Raw genomic sequence first — 27,427 nt, 5'->3', positions numbered from 1 at the left:
CATGGTAACAATTGTAGAATTTTTTAAGTGACAACCTTACCTATAGACAGCATGATCCTGTAGATGTAGGTTTCGAGTTAACCATTGAACCCTATCCAGAAAATCAGTACACTGGGTGCAGCTTCTCTAAAATTTAACATATAAGTTTGGAGATACAAACAACATTGGAATGAGTAGCTGATAAAAAGGAAACTCAACATTGTAACACTTGTATTGTAGAAAGATTTTCTCTTTTCTATTTCTCATGGTGAAAGTAAAAAAAAAAGAGGATGACTTCTGCAACTTTGAAGTGTCCTCAATATAAAGGAATAGGATATTTTAAATTAAATAAAAGGTATTTAGTGATAAACCCTGATCCATAGAGTCAATTCTGAAATTCAAAATATTTTTCCAGTGATTATTCCTCCTATTCTAACATAAACATGAAGTCAATAATTCAACTGAATTTAAAACTTCAGTGACAATCACTAAAAAGTCAAAATTTGTTGTATTATTTTTAAAGTACTACATATATGAGAATGTGTGAATTATGATTGACCTTGACCTTCCTCAGATCTATCACTTGAATTTCTAAAAATGTATCAGGAACTAAATTTCTGCTACATTTAATATTCATTGCATGAAATGATAAGAGTAAAATCAAACAACTTAAAATATTTATTTCTTATAAAACTGACACTCACTGTACTTCCAAATCTTTTGTATAATCTTAATTCTCCCCCAATATAGATACTAATTCTTTTTGTTTTGTTTTTCTAGATAGAATTTAAACATTCTGAAAGACATCTAGTTTTGGTGGTATTAAAGGGAAAGACTGCCTTTGCATTAAGTGAAGCTCTTATGATAAATAATACTTACGTAAACAAAAATAAATAACCTTTAATGCAAAATGCGGTTTTATAAAATGCTCAAGGCTATACAAAGTTCGAAATCTGAAATATATGTAGATAGACATCTTACAGAACTCTATCTAAGGAAGATCATAAGCAGACTATATTGATTTTTACCGATGGCTTCGGATTGACTCATGATGTCACAAAGTCGGTTTGGTACTGATACATTGCAAATAATATGTACATGAAGAATAATCCGAATAAATTTCTACGATCCTGTTTATCTGATCACCAAAACATGTCTTGTCAAGCTTACGACTGCACGAATAATAAAAGAGAAATATTCAAATTATTTTTACCAGCAATACGAACATTCTTTGGAAGTAGCCATTAGATATTCCTCAGACATAATAGCCTTCTGGCTGCAAATCCTGTTGTTCATCAATATTGTCTGACATTTGCTTACATGTTGTGCTTCAATCTCTTCTGTTTATTTTAGGTTGAAATTATAGGAAAAGTCCCAATTCTGTGATTTCTTTGGACATCATAATCAATTACCTATTTACTTTCACTTTACAAACCGACTTCATGACGTCACAGCTCAACCGATCATGGTGGCATTGTTAAGCAGGGAAATTGAAATTCCCTAATTTCTAATTGCGATTAATTAGTTAAGGAAAGGAAATTATTTTGTTTCAAATTAATTTTCATGGACATTTTACAGATTAGTTTCAATATTTATGACATGCGTAATTTCATAGTCTTCTCCTTTAATATAACTACTTATTTAGTGCTTTAAACAGCACATTCTAATAAAAAAATACCTATACTTAGAACAATGTTCTAAAAACACATATGAGAGGAAAAATAAATCTTTTTTTAATGAAAGAACAATGGTTGTACTGGTAATTAAACTATACTTAAACTATACTTAATTTTATTACTGTCAAAATAATACCTACTTTTAATGCAAAGAAGCTTATTTATCACATGTATGTGTGTCAATGCTGTTTAAACATTATGAGTTCAGGTCTCAATGACAACTTTTACTTCTTACATTTCCTTTACTTTACATGTTCAAATTATAAATTTCAAAATTAAGTGAATTCCCAGGACATATGAGGTATTAAAAGGTGCATACCTTTGCAAAATAATCATTACTCTAATGGTACCTTGTTTGCAGACATTTTTCACAAATTTGACTTGAATAAATGATACTAAAAATCCACAATTTTACCTTTCATGATAACTGACAGCATGAAGGCAAATTACTCACACATGTAAACAATATTTATACACCTTTGTAATAAATTACAAATATGATTCTAAGCACACATTCTCCACATTAATTCAACTACTTTTAAAATCACAAGTGAAACCCTTATTTCATATTGATGTCTTTCCTTGAGCATATTTCATAAATACTACAAAATAGTATCATTTTTCTTCAAAAAGAAACTTTAGATTATAATCTGCATGTTAATTCATTAAAGTAATTTTTGATGCAAGAAGCATGCATATCACATGACTGTCTTCATGGAATTACACAATGCACACTTTTTGAAGTAAAAGCAGAAAAAAAATGGCATGACTAATACAACAAAGTCATATCTTAGGGCAATAAAAAAACAAACTAAAAACTTCTAAGGAAAAATACTGCTGGTCAATGTCTGCTGATACAATCAGTGGTTATTTCCATTTTGATCTCTTGTAATACTCTGAATCTGATTCAGAAGAACTACTTTTGCCTGAGTTGTATACTTTATGTCTTTTTCTATGCTTATGTGAGTCAGAAGATTCTGAGTCACTACTAAAATAACTGCTGGCTATATGTTTTACATTGCTCTGAGGAGCTTTATCTTGCTCTGCATGACTTCTTCTAGATAGAAGTTCTTTGTCAATTGAATTTTCTTGATATGTGTGTCTGTAAAATATATTGTCAACTTCAGAATCAAGTCTTTTTCTTTTCCTGAGATTTTGCGTATTGCTGCTGCCAGAATCTGAATCACTGTGATGAATTTTTGTTTTATGTCTAGAATGTCTATGAGATTCACTATCACTATCAGATGAATACTTCCTCCTAGATCTGTATTTCTGGCTTAAATCAGAACTACTACCTGAGTGTCTTCTCTTTAATTTAGCACTTGTATGAGATTTTTTGTTTTTTGTTTTCCTTGTATCCTCCTGACTACTTGTATCTTTCTCTGAACTGTCACTATAATTACCATGGCTTCTCTTCCTTTTTTTGGCAGATATTGAACTTTTTTCCTTCTCGGCTTTCCTTCTGCGTCTTTTCTTCAGATCATTTTTTTCCCCGGATTTGTGCTTTTTCTTCTTACTTTTCTTGTCTTTCTTTTTATGCTTCTTTTTCCTATAAAGGCATGCAAGTACATGTAATAAGAAATTAATAAAGGTCACTTGGCAAAGCAACCTTGTACTTGAGAAGATATTACATTCATGCATCCACCATGTGAAGATTCAATTTAGTATTTCATAGAATGTAAATTATATCTAATTGAAAGGCTATTCTATCAGCGAATTTACCTGAAAATACAGATATTCAAACAATACTCTCTGGTTATGACATATAGTCTGATGAGAATAATAATAGATTTTTTATTGCTGTACAGAGCTACATCAAGGATACCCAAAGGTTTGGTAATTTATCACATGACAATCCTTTCTCACTTTCTTTTTCTTTTTTCTTTCTACTTTCACTGTCATTCTCTCCGCTCTATGTCATTTGTTTGTTTATAATTTATTTGTGAATATGTTGCTGATGCATGTTAATTATATATGTCTTGGCAAATCTTCAATTTTTATAATTCATTTGTCAGGTTTATCAATGCACAAATAAAAAAAAATGAGGGTTTAAAGGGTCAGAGGAAATTTTATATAGTTGAAGGTGTTTTATTTCAAGCACTATTTCAAGTTAAGGAACACAAAACACTATTTGAGTTTCAAGTACACTGGTAAATGACCTATCCAGCATATTCAATTAATAATATTACACATAGATTTAAATTCTTATTTGAGTTCTATAATAAAAGATAAATACTTTTTATCTGATTTTCTTCTGTATTTATTTCGTCTAGAACTATTTTCATCACACAATTCCTCGAATCCACTGTGCCCCCACCTACATTAAACAATCATATAATCAGAAATAAGCTCGAATATGGTGGATAAAAATTCAAATGCTTTCTTAATATACGCTGAAGTATTACTAAAAGCACATAGCACATGGGTCACTTTATTTTTTTTTCAGTACTCTACTTATTTCAACAATTATTTATTTATCTCTACATGGAGAAAGTCTTCTCTGAAACCTTAGCATTTAATTAACAAGCATTAAGGTTACATACCACTAATTCAAACAATGAGCTTTCAGAACATACGCAAAAAGTCCTACACAAGTTTTAGTGCACTTGTGTTATGTTGCTGTAGAAAAAGTGCACATCAAATGTGCAAAAGTGAGCTTGTCTTTGGCAGGGAATTATATTTCCTTTATTTCTTCATAAAATGGTCACTGTAACTTACTGAATTAAATATTTTTTATGTGTTCTACATGAAGACCCCTTTTTATGAAATGTAAGGGAATTCCCATTCTATTTTTAGCTCATTGTCTTCTAGGAGCCAGTGTCGCACTGCAGGGTAGTAAACCCCACATAATATTTTGCAGCTTTTAGGTGATGTATAGTCTTCTTCAGGTTAAACTTAAGGTAGAATCTCCATAACTCATTGAACTTAGTGAAATGAGCATTGAAGCCTATGGGAAGTGACATTAGTGGTTTGTAGCCTTAATGGACACTAAATATTGACATACAGTATCATGTTGCTTTTCTTTCAAATTCCGCCAAATTTTTTTTAACCGTAACTGTAACTTTATGTTAAAAGATTCACAACAGATTTGCCAGTAGGATACATATCGTTTAAATATCCTTTAAAATTAAAACAAAATTTCTACTTTAATATCTTCTTCTTTATAACCTTCAAATTAAATAATGTTTTTTTCCTAAATCAAAAAAAAAGTATGATAAACCTTTCATCGTCTGATCTATCACTGTCAAAATCTTTAGGGTATAATTCTTTATATCCACTGTGTCCCCATCTACAAAAGCATAAAAAAACATCAAATTACACGTAACTGTAAGAATGATAAAAAGCAATGTCAATACCTGAAGAAGTGCAGAAAATGTTTGACTGATTGAGTATATCTATGATCCAGTCTAAAATTATACTAATCTATATCTACCTTCCCTTTTGTGCACAAGAGATAGTATAGTAGAAAAAATTACAAAAGAAGTTGGGGTATTGGTGAACAGAATTTCTTCTTCTTTGCTGTAGAAGTAACATGACAACAATTTTAAAGTTCTGCTATTACCCCATTAAAAAGTATTGAACCACATACATGTATCTCTACCCAGTGTTCCAGGATTTTTTTTTAATTTCTGGCTTCCATGGAAAAATTCCAAATGAAGATTAACTTTGCCACAAAATAAGTCTGCTATCAGAACTGAAGTCTGAAGTTTTAAATTAAAGTTTTCTACTCATCAATGGAAAATCTGAACATGATAAACTTTTCCGCTTCAAAATTACACTTGCCCCAGGTGACGGTAAAGTGGAATCCTAGAACACTGCAACCACACCATAAATTTAACAAAATTAGCATCTAATGGAAAATATCAATCATGTCATTACATTTTATGCCATTTAACATATCATACCTGTCAGGATCCTTCTCTTCTAACATATCATACCTGTCAGGATCCTTCTCTTCTAACATATCATACCTGTCAAGATCCTTCTCTTTTAACATATCATACCTGTTAAGATCCTTCTCTTTTAACATATCATACCTGTCTGGATCCTTCTCTTCTAACATATCATACCTGTCAGGATCCTTCTCTTTTAACATATCATACCTGTCAAGATCCTTCTCTTTTAACATATCATACTTGTCTGGATCCTTCTCTTCTAACATATCATACCTGTCAGGATCCTTCTCTTTTAACATATCATACCTGTCTGGATCCTTCTCTTCTAACATATCTTACCTGTCAGGATCCTTCTCTTCTAACATATCATACCTGTCAGGATCCTTCTCTTTTAACATATCATACTTGTCTGGATCCTTCTCTTCGAACATATCATACCTGTCAGGATCCTTCTCTTTTAACATATCATACCTGTCAAGATCCTTCTCTTTTAACATATCATACTTGTCTGGATCCTTCTCTTCTAACATATCATACCTGTCAGGATCCTTCTCTTTTAACATATCATACCTGTCAAGATCCTTCTCTTTTAACATATCATACTTGTCTGGATCCTTCTCTTCTAACATATCATACCTGTCAGGATCCTTCTCTTTTAACATATCATACCTGTCTGGATCCTTCTCTTCTAACATATCTTACCTGTCAGGATCCTTCTCTTCTAACATATCATACCTGTCAGGATCCTTCTCTTCTAACATATCATACCTGTCAGGATCCTTCTCTTCTTCTTTATAAAATTGCCTCAAACAAACTGTACTCTGTTGTTCTTCGTCCATGTGAGCACTTTTGTTTTGGCGTTTTGAAAACTCATCATTCATATCAATTCTTTTATCCTGGAGGAAGGAATATCTACTTTCCCTTTCATTTCTTTCAATGTCCTTCATTCTATGGTAATCTTTCCACATCTCAGTCTCCTCCCAAATCTGCAAAGACAGATGGATATGATACTGACTATTTATGCAATTTTAAACCTTTCATTTTCAGGAGGTAAGATTAGAGCAGGTAGTACAATACAGCTTGCAGCACAGTCTGATAAATGCCAGATATACCTCCAATACCTGGCACAACTCTCAGATGTTTACCTCTGTTATTTTTAGTATATGATTCATTAATTAATTGGAAAATAGTTGTGGTATCCCAGGTACATTTTACTTGTTCACCTGGACAGGTACAAGTACATAAGTTAAATTATTGAATTGTTAATGAGTTATGACACAAAACATGAAGAAATTTTAAATTCAATGGTGTACCATAGAAAGAGTGACTAGAATATTGAATCTGTTTATCTTTATAGGAATATGTTGTATGTTTTGCTTTTCTTTCAAAGCAGACAAATGCTTTTATTTATTCAATTTAAAAAGGAAAAGTTAAATGAGAGTTAAAAACTTACAAAAGTCAAGATTTTAGTTTTCCAATGTTTACTCAAAATGAAATTGAAAAAAATAGAAACAATAAATTAATATAAACCAAAATAAAAAGTACTTATAAGCATATGCATCAGTATTAGGTTTGAGATAGTCCAGTGTTTTTCATACAGAAAATAATTTTTGGTTCATAACTGCATAAAAGAATCTAAATTGGTGCTATTTTTGGTATATTAAGTATTTGCACATTGTTTTTCAAACTCTATCATTGTCAAGATAAAAAAAAAGTAACTTTTACAATTGCTACATTGTTGAATGAATTCCTAGTGAAATTGAAAAAAAAAACAACCTATTTTTGAACTTAAAAAAAATATAAAAATTGTAAAACTGACAATATAACAACTAATGCCTACTTAAAAAAAAAAAAGAGTAAGATTTAACAGAATTTTAAAAATCAACTTAAAATTTCAATACAAAATAATTATAGAATAAATCTCATAAAAACACTATAACTTCTGCTTGAATGCAAACTACTAATACTAAAATGAAGATAAACATGTACATGTATACTTTAACTATTAACTGCATTTATTAAAAAAAAAAGACCTTCTGATTTTTGTATGACCCAAATGTAAAAGTGATTGGAAATTATTCTAAAAGTGACGTCTATTACACTATACCGAGGGAAATCACCTGTAGAGTGAGTGACTCGCCAAAGGGATTAAACTATTGAATTTTCAAAACCAAATTTAAATTTGAAGTACATCTTAACATTCTTAATATTTCCAAAGCTAAGAAATTCTGCAGATTCAGAACTACAAGTCAGTTTTTAACTTTCGAAACTGGTAGATGGCAAGGTATAGAAAGAGAAAACAGACACTGTGTATTATGCAATCACCAAGGACTAAGTGATGAATATCATATTTCGAATGTTCCTCTTTCTCAGAGAAACACAAACAGTTTTTACCACAATATTATCTAAATCACTGCAATACTTTCAAGTTTTCAAACTTAATGTCAACTAAAAAGCCGCATCTACTTCTTAAACTTTGTAATTTAATAAATTTTTTTAATTTTAAAAATTAATTTGATGTAAATATTATGTGTATGCTTATTATATTTCTGTGTGTGTGTGTGTGTGTGTGTGTGTGTGTGTGTTTGCTGTGCTGTGTCTCAAATTGTATTTGTGTATGTACTCTGTGTCAATTGATTTATGAGAATAAAGATATATAGAACCAAGAAAGGATTTACCTGTAGAGTTAATAAGTCACTTCCTGTTATATATTGGAACTACAGTTGATGCTAGGGATGGGGTACTGCTAATTTGGGGACAATAAGCAATAAAGTTTTTGAAGATAAAGCAGAAAAAGCAGAACAATTCTATTTCAGGCCTTACCAGAAGTAAACTGTCAGTTGTAAAGATGCTCAAATGATATTTGTTTGCAAGAATCTACTATGCTTTACCAACGCTTGACTGTAATATTTTTTTTAAGAAGTGTACAAACATAGATTAAAGCAGTGTGACTATTGTGACAGCATTATTTGTTACCTTATTGTGAGTATCAGCATGACGGATATGGTTTCTTAGCAATGTTTTTGCTGCAGAGTTGGCCATCTTCAACAATCTAAAAAAAAAAGTAATGCATACAATGTACAATACAACTTCAACTGATTGGAAAAGCATATGGCAAGGAAAATCATTATTTTAACAGATTTAATCTGTAGAATTTGCAACCAAAAAAAAACCACCCAAAATCATTCATTTTCTGTCAGTTCAAGAGAAGTAAACTCTAATGATAATATTCATACAAATAATAGGTCACATTCAATTGACCTGATTAAAAATCTATACAGACGGACAGAAATCCTAATGAAATTTTCAAAGGCCTATAGGAGAGTTCGGTAATCTCTGTTAGTGATGTCATATTCACTAATTTGCATATTAGTAAGTGTCAAATTGGTTGACAAATAAACAACTAAATAAACGATTGTCAATTTTATAATTAGAATCCAAATTTTCAAGTTTTTAGAACTTTTTTATTTTATATCCAATTTTGGTCCTGCAAATGTATCATTTAGATTAAATAATTCATATGTTATTTATGTGACATTATAACTTTTTTACTAAAAAAATAAATTTGTTAAGATATTTTTATGTTAACCTCTATTTTCATATAAAACTAAAATCTTATCCTAGATCCTATAGGGTCTAATTTTTTAAAGTCCATGGATAAATTTAGATTATAGACCACCCATTCAACCAATGAGCATTTGGAACGTATGCAAAAATAGTCCTACGCAGAAATTACCCCATTCCTCATAGTGCTGTGAAAAAGTTCTCATTTCATATATACTCCTCTGCAGGTTAAAGTTTAGGTAAAGTCCAGAGAAGCCTTTGAACATTGTGAAATTAGCATAGAAGCCTATGGGAAGTGGAATTAGTGGTTTATAGCCTTAAGCTGAAGCCATGGCAAAATGAAAAGTTTCTCGGAATAGCTTTAAACTACTTGAAGATCTTGTAAACTTTGCTATGAGAGGAATACACTACAAAAATCCTTCAAAATAAGCATTTTTTATAGTTATTAGACCAAATTATGAAAATTAGGTCTTTCTGGCTGATTTTTATGATCCATCTTGTAAAAAGTGTAGAAAATATCAAATATTGAACTTTGAAGGCTATATTTACCTAAATATAGTGGTGATCAGCACTTGAAATCAAGTTTTGTGCAGATTTTAGCAAAAATTTGATTAGAAATGAGGAAAAACTCACTTTTATTACAGAGGTTAAGGACATATAAGCATTTCCCTATGGCAACATGGAAATTTCAATTTTGAGTACTTTTTTTGCTTTAGGTGCCCTTTACTGGTCATGTTTTAATGTGAAAACACTGTATTTACAAATTTAAAGCCAAAGATATCACCTTTTGTGAAAATTTAAAGATTTAGGATTTTGACATGTGATCAAGAAAAAGGGGGAGGCATGTTACAAATAAATTTTTAAAAATAGACCAATTTTTCAGAAAATGATTACTTTTAAAGGATATCTCTTTATTAATATTGTTAAAAAACAAGTAGTGATTGAATTTTTTTATTTGAAAAGTCAGAAAAAGTTCTTTGCAAATATTTAAGGCATTTAAGTATGGTAGAATATTGTCACCATTTTGCTCGCATAACTTGGTTAACCTATAATTAAAAATCAAATATTTAAAAAAGTGCTCATCACATTTCACTGAAACTTTGCAAATTCATTCACTACGTGTATAGGAAGGTAGTTGTATAGTTATTTATTTTTTCTAAGACAAAAAATTACTCTTTAGGTTACAGACCACCAATTCAATCAACGAGCATTTGGAACGCATGCAAAAATAGTCCTATGCAGAAATTACCCCCTGTTCCTCATAGTGCTGTGAATAAAGTTCTTATTGTATTTTAAAAATTTAAACAGTTTCTGAAAGGAAAAACATTTCTGTACATTCAATAGTTGCATTTTGCTTCTTGTGATTTGAAGCCTAATCTCCATAATGATTTCTAAATATACCCCTGTCTTGAGAAAACATTGGGATTTCCCATGCTATTTATAGACCACTTCCGGTGACCAGTACTGCACTGCAAGTCTGCTAACCCCACATGCTATTCTGAGGATTGTGAGCCGACATATGTAGAATCATGCTAATATATAGTTCTCTGCAGGTTAAAGTTAAGGTAGTCCAGATAAGCCATTGAACATTGTGAAATTAGCATAGAAGCCTATGGGAAGTGGAATTAGTGGTTTCTAGCCTTAAAAAAAATTATTTGCAATGTTGAGAACCAAAAGAATATTTCAATAATCTTAAAAATTGATGCGAGTTATGCCACTCAATGGATTTTTTGCGAACCAAAACCAAATCATAGCTAAGTGATGACATCATGAAGACATCATCTCCTATAATCAAGACCCAAAAAATTAACATTTGATGTACAATGATTCAACAAAATAAACAAGACTATGCAATATTGCTAACTCTCACATATTTTGAAGCTGATTTGGCAGCATTTTCCTTTCATCTTTTATCTTTATCCCCTTGTTCTTTTAAACTTTTGCCAAATCTCTAGCATTTGCACACTGGAAGCTTGGCAGCCATGGACAATGTACACTGTATAGTTATGATAAGGCAGGGACATATAATTTGAACAATGTATTATATTGTAGAAACTATGAATTGTATATGTCCCTGGATTAAGTAACCAAATGCATGTAAATGGATGTTAACTTCATTATCACTTAATAACTACAAGTAAGTACAATAATGGTAAATTGACAACCATTATTTCACCAACCGTCAGACTTATAAATAATATGTTAATATGGTATTGGTAGTCTGTTATACCAGCAGGTGGATCTAGAAATATATAAAGCATAAAACAACAAAAAGGGGTGTTTCAAAGGCAGAACCCACTGGGTATACCAGTGGCAATGACCTGACCCAAGGAGGAACATGGTCATAAATCTAACTTTTTTCATTTAGAATTTTTTTCTAAATTGAAGACTCATGCTTGTCAGAGCCGAAGAAAGTTTAGGACTAGTTTTAGCATATCCACTGTGCTTACCGTGCTAATCGGAACTGTGCTACTTTCCTTAAGTCAAAGGACTGCTACTGACGCCTCATGTTATGAACCTCATGTTATAATTAACACCAACTTTTTATGTGCCCTTGGCCTTTCGCAAAAACTTATTAACTTTTTCTGTAATAGTTATTTAACTGTGTAAAATAGAATTATGAAATCAACTTTACATATGCCTCAGTGATAATCCATACATTGAATGTTTTAAACATAGAAAATATCAGGGGAAATCATGGAAATATTAGGGAAAGAATGTCTTACATTAGTATAAACAAAAAGATGGACAAGTGGTGAAGAGTAGAGTTGTTTCCCTTGACCACGTAGATATTGATGACGTAGTGCGCTGTCTAAGGACGCATTCACATTGCTGCATGAAAAGACAGGTGCGCTCATAACAAGAAAACGTAGGTTGATTTATAGAAATATAATTGTGAGTCAGTCCTTTTGGTTCTATTGCTAGAAAGAATGGTTTGTAAACGTTTTATATTTCGAAACAACCATACTAGTGTCATATCCACGAAAGCGAACATCACCAATGCCTTCTGAACGACTGAAGCTCATGATTGTCTGACTATCCTTACGACCTTTGCCTGAGGAGGAATTCGTCATCATATCCTCGTCATGTTAAGCTGCAGAGCTACAAGACACTATTTAGACCACAACTTTAATATGCAGGAGTAGTATGAGACCACCTGAGAAAGAAGAACATCACTGCTATTGAACAAGTCCCTAACTATTATTTTTTTTTAATTTAAAGTTAGATCGCAAAATCAGAGAAAAGAAAAAAATCAAGAGCAAAGATTTCCCAGCTAAAAGAAAGCAGTTAGATACAATATCGGAAGACAGTAGCGCCACATCAATGCTACAGAAGTAAGAACTAGAAATCCTTCATGATCCAAGCGTACTGCGTCATTTATAACTTTGTTGAGGTACCATCCTCCCAGGTTCTTTATCTAACGTGCAACAACAAGAGGCCATTCCGTGTGCTTCGTACAGCCTTTTTCTATGTGAAGACGAGTTTCCAACACCCCTTTTTTTCCAGCAACAATACCAATCTGGAACAGTCTGCCACAACACATATTAGATGCTGATTTCCTGGACACCTTCAAGGATGGAATCAGCAAACTCAACCTTTGCTGAAAGCTTAGTTTTTAACTATATATAGCAGGCCTTGGGTCTTATGCAGTTGGCTTTTTAACCCTAGTAGTGCATTGATGTTCATATGGATCCCACACTGTATTGAAAGAAGACTTCCATTTGAATTGTAAAAAGAAGTACCATGCTAGAGGTTGTCTGGCAAGCTATTTTCTGACTTGGTGCCATCCCTATCCTTTAGCATCTGACATGTTGTATTCCACAGCGCAATCATAATTTGCATAAGATCTTAGTCTTAGTCAAATGAGCATTTTTTAGGTAAACTTTCCAGAAAATCAGGCGTTAATTCCATAGGTACTGAGGAACGGAATTCCAACCTCTTACCTTGTAGGAGTACAACAGACCATACAAAATAGATCTACTACTATACTATAGATTTTTAGAAACTCCAAATACAAGGGTTGTATGGTGTGTTATTTTGAACAGTATTAGGACTTCAATATCATTTCTTCTATGTTATAATAAGGACCATTGCAGAAGTTTTAGCGTGTGGTGAAATAAGGGTGTTTGCTTATATGATGGAGTGTAATATAAAGTCCCTGCTTATACAGGCATAGATTGTTGACAGCATAAATTCCAAAAAGATATGATCAACTTTTCTATCTTAGAAAGGCTTTGCTTTGATTAGGATAATAATATTATTGGAGCTATATTTTTTCCGAGGTGGGTTAGATTCTTGGACAATGAATATATTTTTTTAATATGACCAGTTGGCTGGGTTTTTACTTTTCAATAACACCGACCTTATCATTTCCTATCGGAACACCCATTGTTGATTTAAATATACCTTGTTATCATGCATGTAGCATCTTCCTAATGAGTGAAGTAAGATATTTCATTCCTGTGTTTCGATATAGCATGGAGGACTTGATAATACATACCTTCTCATAATAGCTATTCTCTCAAATGAAGTGAAGTCATTTTGCTAATACTCCTGTAACAGTTATTTATCTGCTGATGATCCTTTCGTGTGTAGTCAAATGTTTTCTGAAAAATGCACCTGTGTATATATATTACAGAATCATCATGACTGAAACTGGTGGATATAGTAAAGAGTCTCTTCTTAATCAAGCACAAAATGTCTGGACCATGTTAGATGAAATGGCAGAGAATAATCCAGATAAATACAAGGAATTTATAGACAAACAGATGAAAGAAGCAAAGGAATACATGAAACCACCAGAACCAGATATGTGTGTTCAGACTACCTTACTGGTAACAACCTTTGTTTTTACTTTTTTTACATGTTTAAGAATAAATCACTAATTGAGATCCTTGCATTGGTTTCTTTCTTACTCTATCAATACAAGTGATACTGGAATAATCTCAGCTAGTGTTGTTTTATTAAATTTTCTAAGTATAAATATTTCACATGTGAATTATTGCATTATCATACTTTATTTTATCACAATATTTATTGGTAAGTATCTGTCATGACAGAGATGCTATCAGGCATTACAGAAGGTCAAGATTTGCTGAAAACAGATACCTGTCAAAATTTAAATTAAAGTACGAGGAAAAGAATTGGTACATGTTAGACATATTATAGTGATGTGTTGAGGTCTACCATACTTGTTGTAACCCTATTTTGGTTATTCGTTTTTTCCAAATTGTAGTATTACATGTTTTTTTTCAAATTCGTAAGTACCCAGTATACAAGACTTACTCTGGAGTCTGGACATGGAAGACGTAAGAACACTTTTTAGAGAATGCATGGAACAACAGTGACATTCTAATTACATTTTCTATGATTTTTTTTTTACATCCGATCTTACTAGTAAAAAAGTATTTAAAAGGATAAAAAAATCATAAATAATCAGACATACATGTCGCATAGAAAGCTATAAAATAAAAAATTAAGAAGGTTCTATCATTGAAGTGTTTAAATGAAGCCACTGCACTGACTCAGTTTTAAAAGACAAACACCAGGTCCATGATTGATTGATTTGACATAGTCTGGATTTCAGGCACCAAAGCAGTGGAAATTATACATTAATTTTTGTGGTTGGAACAGAGTACATGAACCAAAGACTGATGAAGATCCCATACCTGTGATGGGTACTGAACTTCAAAAAGAAAAAGAGGATTCAGGTATTCAAAATTTAACTTAGCCTAAATTTATTTTATGCGGACAATAGTTTTAAGTGACCAATACTACAGATTTTATTTTCCCAAATTTATTCAGTTTGAATTTCATGTATTCTTCACACTTCAATTTTTTTATTCTGATAAAAAAAATGTAAGCAGAAAGCTTTTTAGAAATTTGTACTGCAAGTTAAAATTCCATAAAAAATTAAGGAATGTTACAACAGCACAAATTTCCTAAAGTTGTTGATTGTTGGGGTTTAACGCCCGAGCAGCAATATTTCAGCGATATTTAGGCAATACATTTGTTGGATTAAATACCTGGACATCAGGGGGATACTCAGTCATTAGTGATCTGGTTTTTAAAAAAAAAACATAGAAAAAAATGTAAGGGTAGACAAATCAAATTTTGATAAATGAACATTTTTGCCATCTTTTGCAGAGACTGTTATAATCACATCAGTAGCATTTAATCCAAAAATACTTAAAGAATTTGGTCGACATAGTCCACATAGGGTAGAGAGAGATCAACTGGTTAACTTGGCATTCAGATATGTTGAATCACAACACAGTGTTCAAATTTCAAAGAATTATCATATACTGGGTGGTAATGTCGTGTTTAAAGGAAACATGGAAAAAATAAGACAGATTTTTATGAAAAAGACAGCTCATTTGGACAAAGAATTTGATCAAAACATGTCAGAACTGCAGAAAAACTTTGCACCTTTTCCCACTGATGCAAAGGAAACATTTTTAAATAAATTTGCAAATATTGGTGTAAGTGATGACAATATCAATAGTGGATCTATCAAAACACAGCAAAGTGAGTTTGATATAAAGTTACCATCATCTACAAAGGGACAGGAAAAGAAAGGATTAATTGAAGAAATTTCATCTACAGACATGAAAACCATTGCAACTTGTCCAAAATACACTTTAGATTGTATTGAAAGTGATGTTGGGACAGATATTAAGGTCAAGGTTACTCTGGATGGTGTGTCCAGTGTTAAAGAATGTTGTCTTGATATTTCTCAGGTATGCACAGCTTGTTTCTTAACAAACAAAACATGAAGTTGAACACATTAATGTGTTAAGAATACCCCCACTTGTACAGGGAAGCTGATATCAGACAGAATCCCAAATCATTTAAAGCATATGCTCTATCTATACAAAACACACACCAATTTAAAATCAATCCATCCATTGTGACAATAATTTGCTCTATCATTCCATATAAGTTGATTCCATAAGCTCCATGAAACAGAAAGTTGATGTCTGGCAGCACCAAAAATCACAACTTATGCCCCATCTATATAAAGCCACACACCAAATTTGAAAGCAATCCATCAATTGGGATCTGAGATTTTTGTGACAAAAATTTTGTCTATTTTGCATATATAGAGTAAAATGGCAAAGGCCCATGGAACAGGAGGTTGATATCTGACAGCACCCAAAATCACTTACAACATAAGCCACATCTACATAAAGCCAAACACCAAAATCCATCAATTTGTGTCCAAGAATTTTATGAGAAAGATTTGCTCGGTTTCATTCAATAAAGTGAAAAATGGCAAAGTCCAATGACACAGGAAGGCAATATCAAACAACACTCAAAATCACTTTTGCACTTTGGCATATGCCCTATCTACATAAAGCCACACACTAAATTTGAAATCAACTGATTCATAGGGAGCCGAGTAATTACAACTAAATTTGGAATGACTTATGGACAAGGTGATTCCAAAATACCACCCACTCATTGAGCGTGGGCATTATATTCTTAAATGATTTTACTCCAGTGTAAAATTACCTCCCCCCCAAAAAAACAAAAACAAAAACAAAAAAACACTATGGCAATTAAATACTTAAATAGTATATATGTATAAAATTTCACTTTTAATTTTAGGAATAACAACATGTTGCATTCTTGACCTAAAATAGATATATTATGATATCTTCATGTATTAATAATTATATGCAGACACTCACAACAAGATATTGAGTAGCATTCATATTTTTTGCAGGACGATCTGAAGTTAGAAGTTGATGACAGATACAGTTTACATATAAAGTTTTCTCACCAAGTTGTTGATGATGAAGCATCGGCTAAATTCAGTAAAAAAACTAATGTTTTAACAGTAACTGTACCTGTGGTTAAATAAAATAAATGTCAATAAAAATGTCTTGAATAATGAAAATATTCAATAGAATACATCTGTGACTTGTCTTGTTGAAATTAATACCAGCTATTTTGAAAGAATGCAATCAAATTGTCAAATATCTCCTAACACATTGAAAGCTGGATATTAGCTTTATTTTTGGTAATTGAATGGAATATAAAAATGACCATATACATCTTTTAGTAGAATCTTAAAGTCTTGTGCTAAGACTTTGGTAGAAACCTAGGTAGACTCAAAGCAATTTTGTTGAATACATTTTAAAACATACAACATATCATGAAAATGCTGTTTCAATAAAATAACCAGCGTTTCAGTGTACCCAACTTTATAGATGTGACACCTTTCAAAGTGGTAACTTGCTTTAAATTTGAAAAAAAAGTCCAACCTATTTATATACTAGCTATGTAAAATTCTAATTCATTCAAATACTTACATGCAAATTAACCATAAATACTTATCTTTCCAACTGGAAATTTTATTGCCATTTCCTCTGATAAGTCAAACATAATTATTCAAAACTAATGTAATTACAGAAGAGCTAGGATAAGCAAAGGACTATCTTGTCAGGAAACCATAGCACACTGATATACTATTCTTCAGCAGATATCACCAATAAAAAATGGACATACATGAACTGAAAAAAAAAAGATCTGTATGTAGATGATTACCTTTACTCAGTGTCCTTTCACCCACTTTTTGTTCATGCTTCTAACTTGCAGAACTGTTGGTGTTTTTTTAGTGTGTGTAAATTAGGGCTATTAAGAAACTTTCATTCCAAGATGATTTTTTTAGGTACTGGGAAAATAGTCACAGCCAGGGTTTGTACGATTTTGAAAATGTGTGCCAAAATAAAAAGCTGACAAAAATATGATTTTTAAACTATTTTTACATTACATAAGCAGAAATTGCTGATGTAGAAACCCAACAGTATCGAAGTCCTCCACTACCATAGTAGAATATATTCCTTCCATCACATGATTACATGATTTTTTTTTAAAATAATTTCTCTCCCTCAAATGATGGACTCAATACCCTGACTAATTAAGATGGTGCAGAATGTAAGACAAATTTTGGTATTTTGAGTATATTTTGATAAGGCAACAGATCAAGTCTTGTGTTTTGTACTACTCCTTTTAAATTATGATGAAACTGGAAAAATACATGGAAGTATCTTGCACTGCCTTGTTCCTTAACAGTTATCATTGCAAATAAAAGATTTTTTTTCTTACAGAATAATGAGTACAACACTATAAATAATTATAAATTTCATTTAAAACCTTTTTGGACTTATGTTGGACACTTTTATTAAATTTGTTTTTGTATTCAAGTGAGTTGAGCTTACATTCCTTTCCATTTTGTTGATTTACAAAGAGATTGTCTTTCCTAAAATAGCATCTTTATGGACTCTCCTTAATTCATGACAAAATATATGTATTTTTTTCCACCAAAAGATGATCTCCCGGTATATAAATAATTATTTCTGATCTTGACAAGGTTCGAATTTTAAAGTAAATCAGCAACAAGTTACTTATGTAATATTTCACCAATGTGAAGAAAACATTGTCTGTATAAATAAGAACACAGGAGGAAAAATAATCAATAAGTTAATATAAATTCTAGCAACATTATGGGCAGGAGGATTTGTTCAACTCATTAAAATTTACGAAAACCACCTAAGTAACCTTGAGTGAGGGAGGACATTGGTTTCATCCAGGCCGAGGCATAACAAAGACTTTTAAAATAGTCACTGCTTCTCTGCTTAACATGCAGCATATGTGGTTTTTTTTCTCTCAAAAATCTTAATTATCAAATATACATATTGTCATTTTTCTTTATTGAGAGTTCTTGTGAGCTGTGTTATTGTCTCTTGATCTTGTCCATTACACTGCCCTGGACGGCACTGAAGTAGCAAATGAAATATTTGTTTGCTGTTTTATTTGTTTTGTTTAAAGGAGATTGGTTGGCTAGGAGTTGGAATGTATCTTAAAGGGAGTGACATGCTAGCTTCTGTAAAGTAGAGCATGAAAAATGCAGCTTAGTGTGTCACTCTAGAATAAAGTGAACATTCTTGTCCTTGAAATGCAAAGGATACGAAAATAGTACCAATCAGTCATTTGAATTTACCAGAATTGAATATAGGCATTTCATTTTGAAATTTCATAAATTGCTCCTTTTTAGTAACAAAGTGTCTTGGACATCAACAGGTCATACCATTTAATAATGGCAAAAGTATCAGGTAGTATAAAAATGAGAACACAAATATATTGTCACTTTTTATCTATAATCTTCAAAACAAAATCACAAATTGAGTTGGACAAATTGTCTATGACCTGAATCTATCAAAGAATGGTACATCAGGGTCTTCTTTAGTGACAACCGGATCGGTTTCCTTGGGCTCTATATTCTGCTGTACAAGTAAATCTGTCAAATTAGCTACCTCTTCTCCTAATAATTTTATATCATTGTCTGAATCTGGAACAGAAAATTTTAAGAATGCATAAGTCTACTGTGCAAGACCTCAGCTATCATCTTGAAAATTTAAAAGGAACACATGTACGGTATGTAGACAATAATCTTCTAACTTATTTGACACTTCTGTCATGTAGCTTAAAAGTGTTATTTATTGGGTACTAACATATTTTTGGAATTATTATTCTCTTTTTTTTACAAATTATTGACTGTCAGAGTCTTTCATAACTTGTATATGCTATACTACTGGACATGAAGTGAAAGGTGAAGTCCTATATCATTAAACATAAGTTTTGAAATTCATTCTTGCTAATAATTAACAAACCACAAATTTCGTTGTCAGTGATTCATTTTTGTCTTTTTTCTTAAAATAGGTTGATAACTGATAATAACGAGGGGGAAATAGGACTTAAACCCAGAACACTTAATGAAATGAATGTTTAATTAAACTGTATTCCCTCAAGCCTTCAACATCTGCCTGACCAGTACATGTAATTTAGAGATATGATTTTTGTATATTATCTCACTGACATCCTCCACAGCTTCTCTGTCATGTACATGTAACTATAAAAAAATCATTTTTAAAAGCATCACTTGTAATGTGGTAAAACATAGATCAAACCTTCCCTCTTCTAAAAATAAAGTAAGTTTTTCTTTCTCTATTACTTACCAGAAAAATTAAATGTGGGGAATTTGCAAAATTCTGCTTCTTTTCCCTCAGGAACTTCAAACTGTGTAGCAAACTTTTTGAGTTCTTGGTCTAAAGTGGCCTGTGCTTTTACATCTACATCAGGCATTTTACCAGCTCTGTAAGAAAACATATCATAAAATGAGGAAAATATTCTAATATCAACTACCAGTACTGGTATAAATGTATGTATTCAAGTCAATACTGAGGTAGAGCATTTACAAACAAATTTGTCATTGTTTTTATTTCATTTTGATAGTTTTTCATAAAGTATTTCTCTCCTTGCACTAGGGTTTAAATATCTGACAGACATGTAAAAAGCAATTTTAGGAGCCCTAACTTCTTGTACTGATTACAAAAACATTTGCCTATACAATGTATTGAAAAAAATGAAACTTTTTAAACAATCTTTTTTTAATATGAAAATGGAAATTAGTTTTAATAATGACATCACTTCCTACATGTAACCAAATGATTAAGCTTTAAAACTTACTTGGACTTTTGTGCATATTCCCTGATTTTGGAAACAAAAAGCTGCTGGATAAGATCTTTCTGGTCACCACCAGCTGCTTGTTTCTGGGCTAACACAGAACAACAGGAAATATTTCGTGCCAAATGTGGCTTAGCACTAAGAGCCAACCTTGTACAGCGAGCAGCAAGCATCTTAATCACACTGCAAAGAGACAGATAATTTAAACAGTTAATTAATGCATGCACATTTCACAATTTATTACTTTAAAGGTTCTTTTATTATTTTTAAAAATCTAAATCATTTTCTATTATAGTTAATTAAATCCTCCAGCCAGAAATTTGGGTTGGTCTTCTTATAGGTTCCACCCCTTATTTTAGCTAGTGTTCCAGTTTTGTTTTAGTTTAAAAAAAAATGACCATTCCCTGAAGGAGCAGATCAAATTATTTTGATGACGAGGACATAACTTTATAACAAAAGCAAATGCCAGACAAGATTGACCTCTTCCTATGAAACAAGAGACTCCTAGGAGCCTGAATTGCTCATCTTCTTGAATTTCGCCTTTCAAAAGCAATAAATTAAACAAGAAGTTGTCCAACAATTTTGACTAAAGAAGTCTTTGGTAGGACTATCACAAGATCTTTTCAACAATTGAAAGTTTCTTTTAATCTATCATATTTTTCAAGATATTGACTGAAAACTATTTAAAAAAGTCATTTTTCCCCTTTCAAGGGCAACAACTCTTAAAAGGAGTCTGAAGACTTTTGTAGTCCTAATAATATGGATCATTTCAGGTATTGAAAGAATTTGGATAAACCTAATGGTTTAGGAGATATATGTGAAAAACTAATGTCTGACCCTTATGTTCTATTTTTAGTAACGGCAGCCATGTTTTCGACAAATCAAAAATCCCCACAACAGTTCTATGCAATATACCCCAAGGAACATTCATACCCAGTTTGGTTTCAATTGGTCAAGTAGTGTCAGAGGAGAAGATTTTGGAAATCAATAACATTAAAAATAGCAAAAATCGTTGAAAAAGGGCAATAACTCCAACATGGCTAACAGATTAAAACCAAAATTTGACCAGAGATAGATCTATCATCCTAAACACTTTTACCCTGTCAGAATTCAGTTAAACCTAACGATTTAGGAGATATATGCGAAAACTACTGTCTGACCCCTATTTTTAGTAACAGTGGCCATGTTTTTTGACGAATCAAAAATCCCCACATCAGTTCTATGCAGGATACCCCAAGGAACATTCATACCATGTTTGGTTCTAATTAGTCAAGTAGTTTCAGAGGAGGAGAGTTTTGTATAATTGTTAACGATGACGACGACGACGGATGCTAAGTGATGGCAACAGCTCACATGGCCTTTGGCCAGGTGAGCTAAAAAGTAAATAAACTTTATATTTGAATATACAGACTGCTTTATCTATACTATTAATATTAACATCATGTATGCTTGAATAATAATGTGTTTAATTTGATGTTAGAATTGATATTTAAAATGGCCATAACTCAAAATTAACAGTAGAGTTTAAGTCTTGACTTCCCTTTTCTAAATCAAAGTGTCACAGAGAAAACGGAACACCTGTCTAAACCAAACAAAACTCACAGTTCCCTTGCTGTTTGTTTTAGACAGGTTTCACTATATTATTTTATTGAATTAATATTTACATGTATTAATTTATATAAAATTTGATGTAGTAAATGTATGCAAAAATATGCATATAATATACATATTTTTTTTAAAAATTATCCTGCCACCTCATACCACATGTAAAATTCTTAATAGACAATGACAGCAAAACTTTTTACATTTTATTCTCCATAATCAAATAAGAAATAGAGGCTTTTTTATCCTGGTTTAATCTATTAAAGTTTGAACATCATGTCATGTGTTACTAATTATGTTTTGCATGGATGTCCTTAAAGTAGGAGCAGTAGTACACGAGAATAGAAAATGTTATTCATCATCAATCTCAAAGGATGTACACCTGAGGCACAGTCTATTTTGTCTTGGAACACCAAATCAATTTTAAATAAACACCGGCAAAAAATAGTATTTTAGCCCTTTTCTGCAGAACCCAATAGAAGGACAATATTCACCTAATCACAATACTATTTTCATATCTATGGCATGCTATGCCTTAAAATTTTTCCAGAAGCACAGGTTTGTAGTCAGAGGGAAATTTGTTGTGAAATTGACCATGTAATGTATTTGTCAAAAAGTAATGATGAACCCTATAACAATGAGATAGGGTGTATTTTTACTATTTTATATCATTTCATTATTGTGTATTGCTTGTCAGATATTGTGTATTCATTTTATTTTCCCTCGTCTGGTATATAGGGTCTCTAGTTTGTTTGAGGTTTTGATACGTATGTAAGTCACTATTCATTGAGAGCGGTTGTAACAGTTTCTGCCTTTACAATGTCACACTTGATTTAGTTCTCTGTGGTCAGTTCTGGTTGGTCAGACAAAACTCTTTGAGTTTTTAAAATCACACTTGAAAATGGAAGTTCGATCATAATGCTATACATTGGAAATAATTCACATCCTCAGGAATTGATTGTATGACTGTGGTATAGACCTAAGTGTATATCTTGAGTGCAGAAAACAAAATTCAAAGGAACACTTGATTTATTTGGAAAGAAGCACTTTATATCTGGTAAGTGTATCATACCTTGCACAGTGTAGAATGTGAATGGCAGAGTGTTATGTTTGTAGTTGGTAAGTTTGGCCCTAGGTCTGATTGATATGATACATTGTAGATGCGAGATCTTTTTATAAATCTGTGAATGTATTATGATATGAATCTATAGTTTGATTGCAGTTTTGAAAGATTTTAGAGATTCTGTGAGTGACTTGACCCTTGCAGTTATAGGTCTATATTTAACATCGCATGATAATTATTTATACTAGCCTTGTTGATTGTATGCTAGTATCTACATGTATTAATCATAGAGATGTGTTACATGTATATTGATATTTTTGAGAATTATATATCTCATGGAATCAACGAATGTGTAATGAGTTTCTTTATTACATGATGGGTTCACAGCTTTGATACAAGTATTTTCATTTTATTCCTCAATGCCTTATGTACTGACCCTATATGTTGTTATACATGTAGCTATAGACTATTATAACCCAGTCCCATAGATCTGTAGGTTTACATGTATATGCTTTATAGTGCACTTGGTTTTATATGAAAATTATTATGCTTGGTATTTTGATAAAATCTATGATTGTCATTCATTTGTGAGTTGTGAAGAAGTCTGTCAATTTATTTACAGTTATTATTTAGTATGACTGCTATATGTATTTTGAACTTGAGTATTTTCATTGTCATTTTTTTCTAATTACATATCTAGAGTGTGAACTGCATTCTTTTAAATATAGTTTGACAGCAAGCTGTTATTTTTACCTATATAATTTGTGATACTGGAATTACTTTAATGTTGTATTGTTGTTATTTCAGGGTTATCTATTTTACTGCATAAAGATCTAAAACACAAGTAGCCGTGTTTGAAATGACCTGCTTTAGCAACACCTTCTAATATTAAGTTGTATGATGGATGGAAGCAACCAAGCAATTAAATTGACAACATTCACTTCTGTACTGGAACAGAAACATGAAGTCAATTACTATGACAAATATTTAAATGATACATATATTAAAGAAGCCTTACAGAATCTTTATGTTCAGAGATGTATTTCCAAAACAACTACATGTATTACAGTTCTTGTAGCCTTCAAATCTGTTATTCTTTCTAGGTCTAGTATAAAACTGTAAACTAGTTTCCATTAAATTTGATGTAAATGGTGAATATCAGGGGTTGCTCTGGCTTCCAAAATTCTGTCGCCAGAAAAATCGCCAGCTGCCATGTGTTGTTGCCAATTTTCAGAAATTAGAGCCAAAGGGTGCCAAAAAAATTATACTTTTTTTTTTTTTTTTTTAAATATGACAGTATTAAGGCTACTGATGAATTATCAAAAAAACCTCTCCATTCATGATATACATGTACCCAAGATTCACTCTTGATGCATGTACAAAGCAGGTTTTTAGCTCTTGTCTGTTACTTTCATATGCATAAAATAATAAAGTACTACTCCAGAAACAGGTATTTTACTTCTATCAAGGACTTAATATTACTATTCTCATCTAGTCCCTGATTTTAAAACATTTTTGTTTACCTTGTCCTGAATGGTCTAATTTATCTTACAAAATAATTTGATTTTTTTAAATATTTTCAACAAACTTCATTCTTTTTTTCAAGTGATTAAATTTCCAGCAAACTGCATTTTGTACCATGGACCATTAATTGTATCCCTGTTTAATTATATTGATATCTGAATAGCATTTCTTTAATTCGATTTTGGGAATCCCCATTCTATTTGTTTACCGATTTTCCCGCCAAAAAAGTCATGGCAAAAGTGTAAACATATGTCATCCATTTTCTTTTATCAATTCTTTCATATCAAAGTGTTTAGACACTTCGAGATGGAATAATCATTTTTAATTGGATTTAATTTATTCTGTTATTAGAAAAGTCTGTTTCTGAATGTATTACATGGTTAAACAGGGCTGTGAAGCTTGTATGTAGCCACGTGTACATGGCCTTAATTGTGTTTACCTTTGACTAGACGATATGAGTTTTGATTGGCTCAATAATATATTTACATTTGATTGACACCTCCAATGAGGATATTATAAGTCACAGTCGCCTGTTCTAACTACCTTTAATTGCCTTCAGTCGTAAATTGGTCATCATCATTTAACTCTGACCAGGTGTCAACACAATTGTTTAATTAGAGAGAATATCCATTGCTGATAGACTTCAATTTTAATACAAAACCTAGGCGCCAAGAAAAATCGCCAACTGGCTATTTTGTCGCCAGATAAAATAAAAAATCGCAAATTGCAACATTGGCGAAGCCCCGCGCGACCCCTGAATATGAAACTTCAAAAAGTCCTCTGTATTATCCTTTCAAATTGATTGATTGACTAGGGTTTAATGTCCAATGGCAGATATTTTAGGCATTTCAGGATAAAAAAATTACCAATCAAAAAGACCATGCTTTGTATTAGAGCCAATTAATTACACACTATCATACTAACTCAAAAACAACAGCCAGTAGGCATGCCACCCCACTAGGACACAATATTCTGTCTAAGAGCCAACCAGTCATCACTCACTGTGTCTGTGTACTTTTAAGGCAGAAAAGCAGTGACAACCAATTTTGGTCTTTGATTGACTGAACTGGGATGAAACCCACCATCTCACACACCTGCGACAAGCAATACTACCATGAGACCAACAAGGTGATAGTTCATCAAGAAGGTACAAGATAAATAACTGGACAACGATTTCATACTGCAAATCAGCATGAACGTGGATGCTGGAGTAGAGCACAGTAATGAGTAAGCAGGATAGTACAAAAAATAAATGTTCTCTTGGGAGACTATTTTTTTTATTTTGCTTGGTCGCATTAACGTCAGATTAAAAAACTGCATCAGTCAATCAGCGATTGAGTGAACGTGTATGTCTATGAGCAGGAATGTACTTGGTTTAGCATGGTGAGAGTACTCTTTACCACTGTAGACCATCTATTTCTCTACCAAATTTTGCCATAGCGGAAAGGAACTAGCAATAAATGATAATATCGCAGCAATATATTCCTAAAACCATATTCCGACGATAAGTACAACATTAGCTACCTTACCACTGAAAGCCGCTCGGTTGACCTTCACTGTACGACTGAAACCGGGAACCTGTTGAAATTCGTAAAATAGGTGGAACGAATTCCATATTTAAAGCAACATGAATACTTCGCCAGTAAATTTATTTTGCTTCTATATTTTCACAAATTTTCTAAGACAGGATTCGGATGATTCCAAACGTTTAAAATTAAAATTTAAAGAAAAACCATAGACAAACCTTCTTATGTACAGTAACATTTCCTATTGGTGAACATTTGATATCAATATATGTCTGCCGCGAAATTTTAAACATTAAACGCCATACGCTGCTATGATATGGTCAAGTTCAGATTGGCTTATTTCATGATAAGCATGATAGTTATGCCACACCCCCAATTGCTCATGCATTTCCATTATTTCGAACTTCTGTTCCCCATCTTCAGTTAAAATTCCGAGTCAAAAACATTATACATCGTTGTTACTCCAAAAAGACGGTACACCTAGATAAAATATGTAGTTTTTGATAGAGATTCCTCATACTTTGTAAAAAAAATAAATCCAAATCATCTTTCAAATATACCAAAGACGATGTTTTTAAAATACTGGAATGTTTTATTGACCACATATTTGTCCAGTGTGGTGCATGGACGCGTTTTTTTTCCCAACAAACGGTCGGCATTCCAATGGGAACAAATTGTGCTCCTCTACTTGCTGATCCATTCCTTCATTCTAGTGAGGCTGATTTCCTAGCTGATCTGATCCAAAAGAAAGAACATCGTTTTAGTCTCAGTTTTCGCTATAAAAACGACGTATTGTGGTTAAACAATCCTAGTTTCGGGGATTTTATACATCGCATCTACAACAAAGATAAAGGATACTACAGACGCTGTGAAGTCAGCCTCATATCTTGACCTACACTTAGAGATCGATGGTAAAGGAAGACTATTGACCAAACTATACGACGAACGCGATGACTTTTCATTCCGTATTGTCAACTTTCCTGTCATCTGTGGCAACATCCCTCCAGCACTTTTATATCACAACTCATACGTTATGCCAGAAATTGCCGTAACTACGCAGACCTT

General features: G+C 32.0%; 3 protein-coding genes across 10 annotated transcripts; 1 reads left to right on the top strand and 2 right to left on the bottom strand.

Annotated features, from left to right (window-relative positions):
• Nucleotides 1-644: 644 nt before the first annotated feature.
• LOC148616196 (uncharacterized) lies at nucleotides 645-13,639 on the bottom strand. 3 transcript variants are annotated; one of them, XM_088582978.1, is made up of 6 exons: nucleotides 13,617-13,639; nucleotides 8,528-8,603; nucleotides 6,320-6,537; nucleotides 4,876-4,944; nucleotides 3,892-3,972; nucleotides 645-3,204 (listed from the first exon to the last, which is right to left on the bottom strand). In XM_088582978.1, exons 1-6 carry the CDS (start codon nucleotides 13,622-13,624, stop codon nucleotides 2,523-2,525), a joined length of 1,134 nt encoding a protein of 377 aa, XP_088439104.1. In that variant the 5' UTR covers nucleotides 13,625-13,639; the 3' UTR covers nucleotides 645-2,522. The 3 variants fall into 3 exon arrangements, with proteins under 3 accessions (XP_088439104.1, XP_088439106.1, XP_088439103.1); XM_088582980.1 differs by lacking the exon at nucleotides 13,617-13,639 and adding an exon at nucleotides 11,566-11,835; XM_088582977.1 differs by lacking the exons at nucleotides 6,320-6,537; nucleotides 8,528-8,603; nucleotides 13,617-13,639 and adding an exon at nucleotides 5,561-6,035.
• LOC148616195 (PIH1 domain-containing protein 2-like) lies at nucleotides 11,900-17,046 on the top strand. Of its 5 annotated transcripts, none has more exons than XM_088582982.1 (5): nucleotides 11,900-11,984; nucleotides 13,755-13,950; nucleotides 14,703-14,826; nucleotides 15,263-15,855; nucleotides 16,845-17,046. In XM_088582982.1, the coding sequence occupies exons 2-5, from the start codon at nucleotides 13,762-13,764 to the stop codon at nucleotides 16,980-16,982; spliced, it is 1,044 nt and encodes a 347-aa protein (XP_088439108.1). In that variant the 5' UTR covers nucleotides 11,900-11,984; nucleotides 13,755-13,761; the 3' UTR covers nucleotides 16,983-17,046. The 5 variants fall into 5 exon arrangements, with proteins under 5 accessions (XP_088439108.1, XP_088439109.1, XP_088439111.1 ...); XM_088582983.1 differs by having other exon boundaries at nucleotides 11,915-11,963; XM_088582985.1 differs by lacking the exons at nucleotides 11,900-11,984; nucleotides 16,845-17,046 and adding exons at nucleotides 12,140-12,450; nucleotides 16,222-16,431.
• Nucleotides 17,047-19,260: 2,214 nt separating this feature from the next.
• On the bottom strand, nucleotides 19,261-26,447 carry LOC148616194 (ATP synthase peripheral stalk subunit F6, mitochondrial-like). 2 transcript variants are annotated; one of them, XM_088582975.1, is made up of 4 exons: nucleotides 26,366-26,447; nucleotides 20,651-20,830; nucleotides 20,140-20,276; nucleotides 19,261-19,472 (listed from the first exon to the last, which is right to left on the bottom strand). In XM_088582975.1, the coding sequence occupies exons 2-4, from the start codon at nucleotides 20,818-20,820 to the stop codon at nucleotides 19,324-19,326; spliced, it is 456 nt and encodes a 151-aa protein (XP_088439101.1). In that variant the 5' UTR covers nucleotides 20,821-20,830; nucleotides 26,366-26,447; the 3' UTR covers nucleotides 19,261-19,323. The 2 variants fall into 2 exon arrangements, with proteins under 2 accessions (XP_088439101.1, XP_088439102.1); XM_088582976.1 differs by having other exon boundaries at nucleotides 26,361-26,403.
• Between the last annotated feature and the right edge of the window lie 980 nt (nucleotides 26,448-27,427).

Source organism: Perna viridis, chromosome 5, assembly GCF_037379345.1.
Source record: "Perna viridis isolate PV_CMFRI_1.1 ecotype Kerala chromosome 5, ASM3737934v1, whole genome shotgun sequence".
Lineage (NCBI taxonomy): Eukaryota > Metazoa > Mollusca > Bivalvia > Mytilida > Mytilidae > Perna > Perna viridis.
This window is presented reverse-complemented; position numbering and strand designations above follow the sequence as displayed.

Bases quoted from the DNA above. Each gene is read 5' to 3' on its own strand.
- LOC148616196 (XM_088582977.1), bottom strand. From the start codon at position 5,883: ATGTTAGAAGAGAAGGATCCAGACAGGTATGATATGTTAAAAGAGAAG. The intron at 4,945-5,560 runs GTATGATATGTT...ATGCTTTTGTAG, and splicing joins GAAGAGAAGGATCCTGACAG to ATGGGGACACAGTGGATATA. The intron at 3,205-3,891 runs GTATTTATCTTT...ATGCCTTTATAG, and splicing joins AGAAGAAAATCAGATAAAAA to GAAAAAGAAGCATAAAAAGA.
- LOC148616195 (XM_088582981.1), top strand. The intron at 13,951-14,702 runs GTAACAACCTTT...TCTGGATTTCAG, and splicing joins GTGTTCAGACTACCTTACTG to GCACCAAAGCAGTGGAAATT. The intron at 15,856-16,844 runs GTATGCACAGCT...TATTTTTTGCAG, and splicing joins GTTGTCTTGATATTTCTCAG to GACGATCTGAAGTTAGAAGT.
- LOC148616194 (XM_088582975.1), bottom strand. From the start codon at position 20,820: ATGCTTGCTGCTCGCTGTACAAGGTTGGCTCTTAGTGCTAAGCCACAT. The intron at 20,277-20,650 runs GTAAGTTTTAAA...GTTTTCTTACAG, and splicing joins GAATATGCACAAAAGTCCAA to AGCTGGTAAAATGCCTGATG. The intron at 19,473-20,139 runs GTAAGTAATAGA...TTTCTGTTCCAG, and splicing joins CCCCACATTTAATTTTTCTG to ATTCAGACAATGATATAAAA.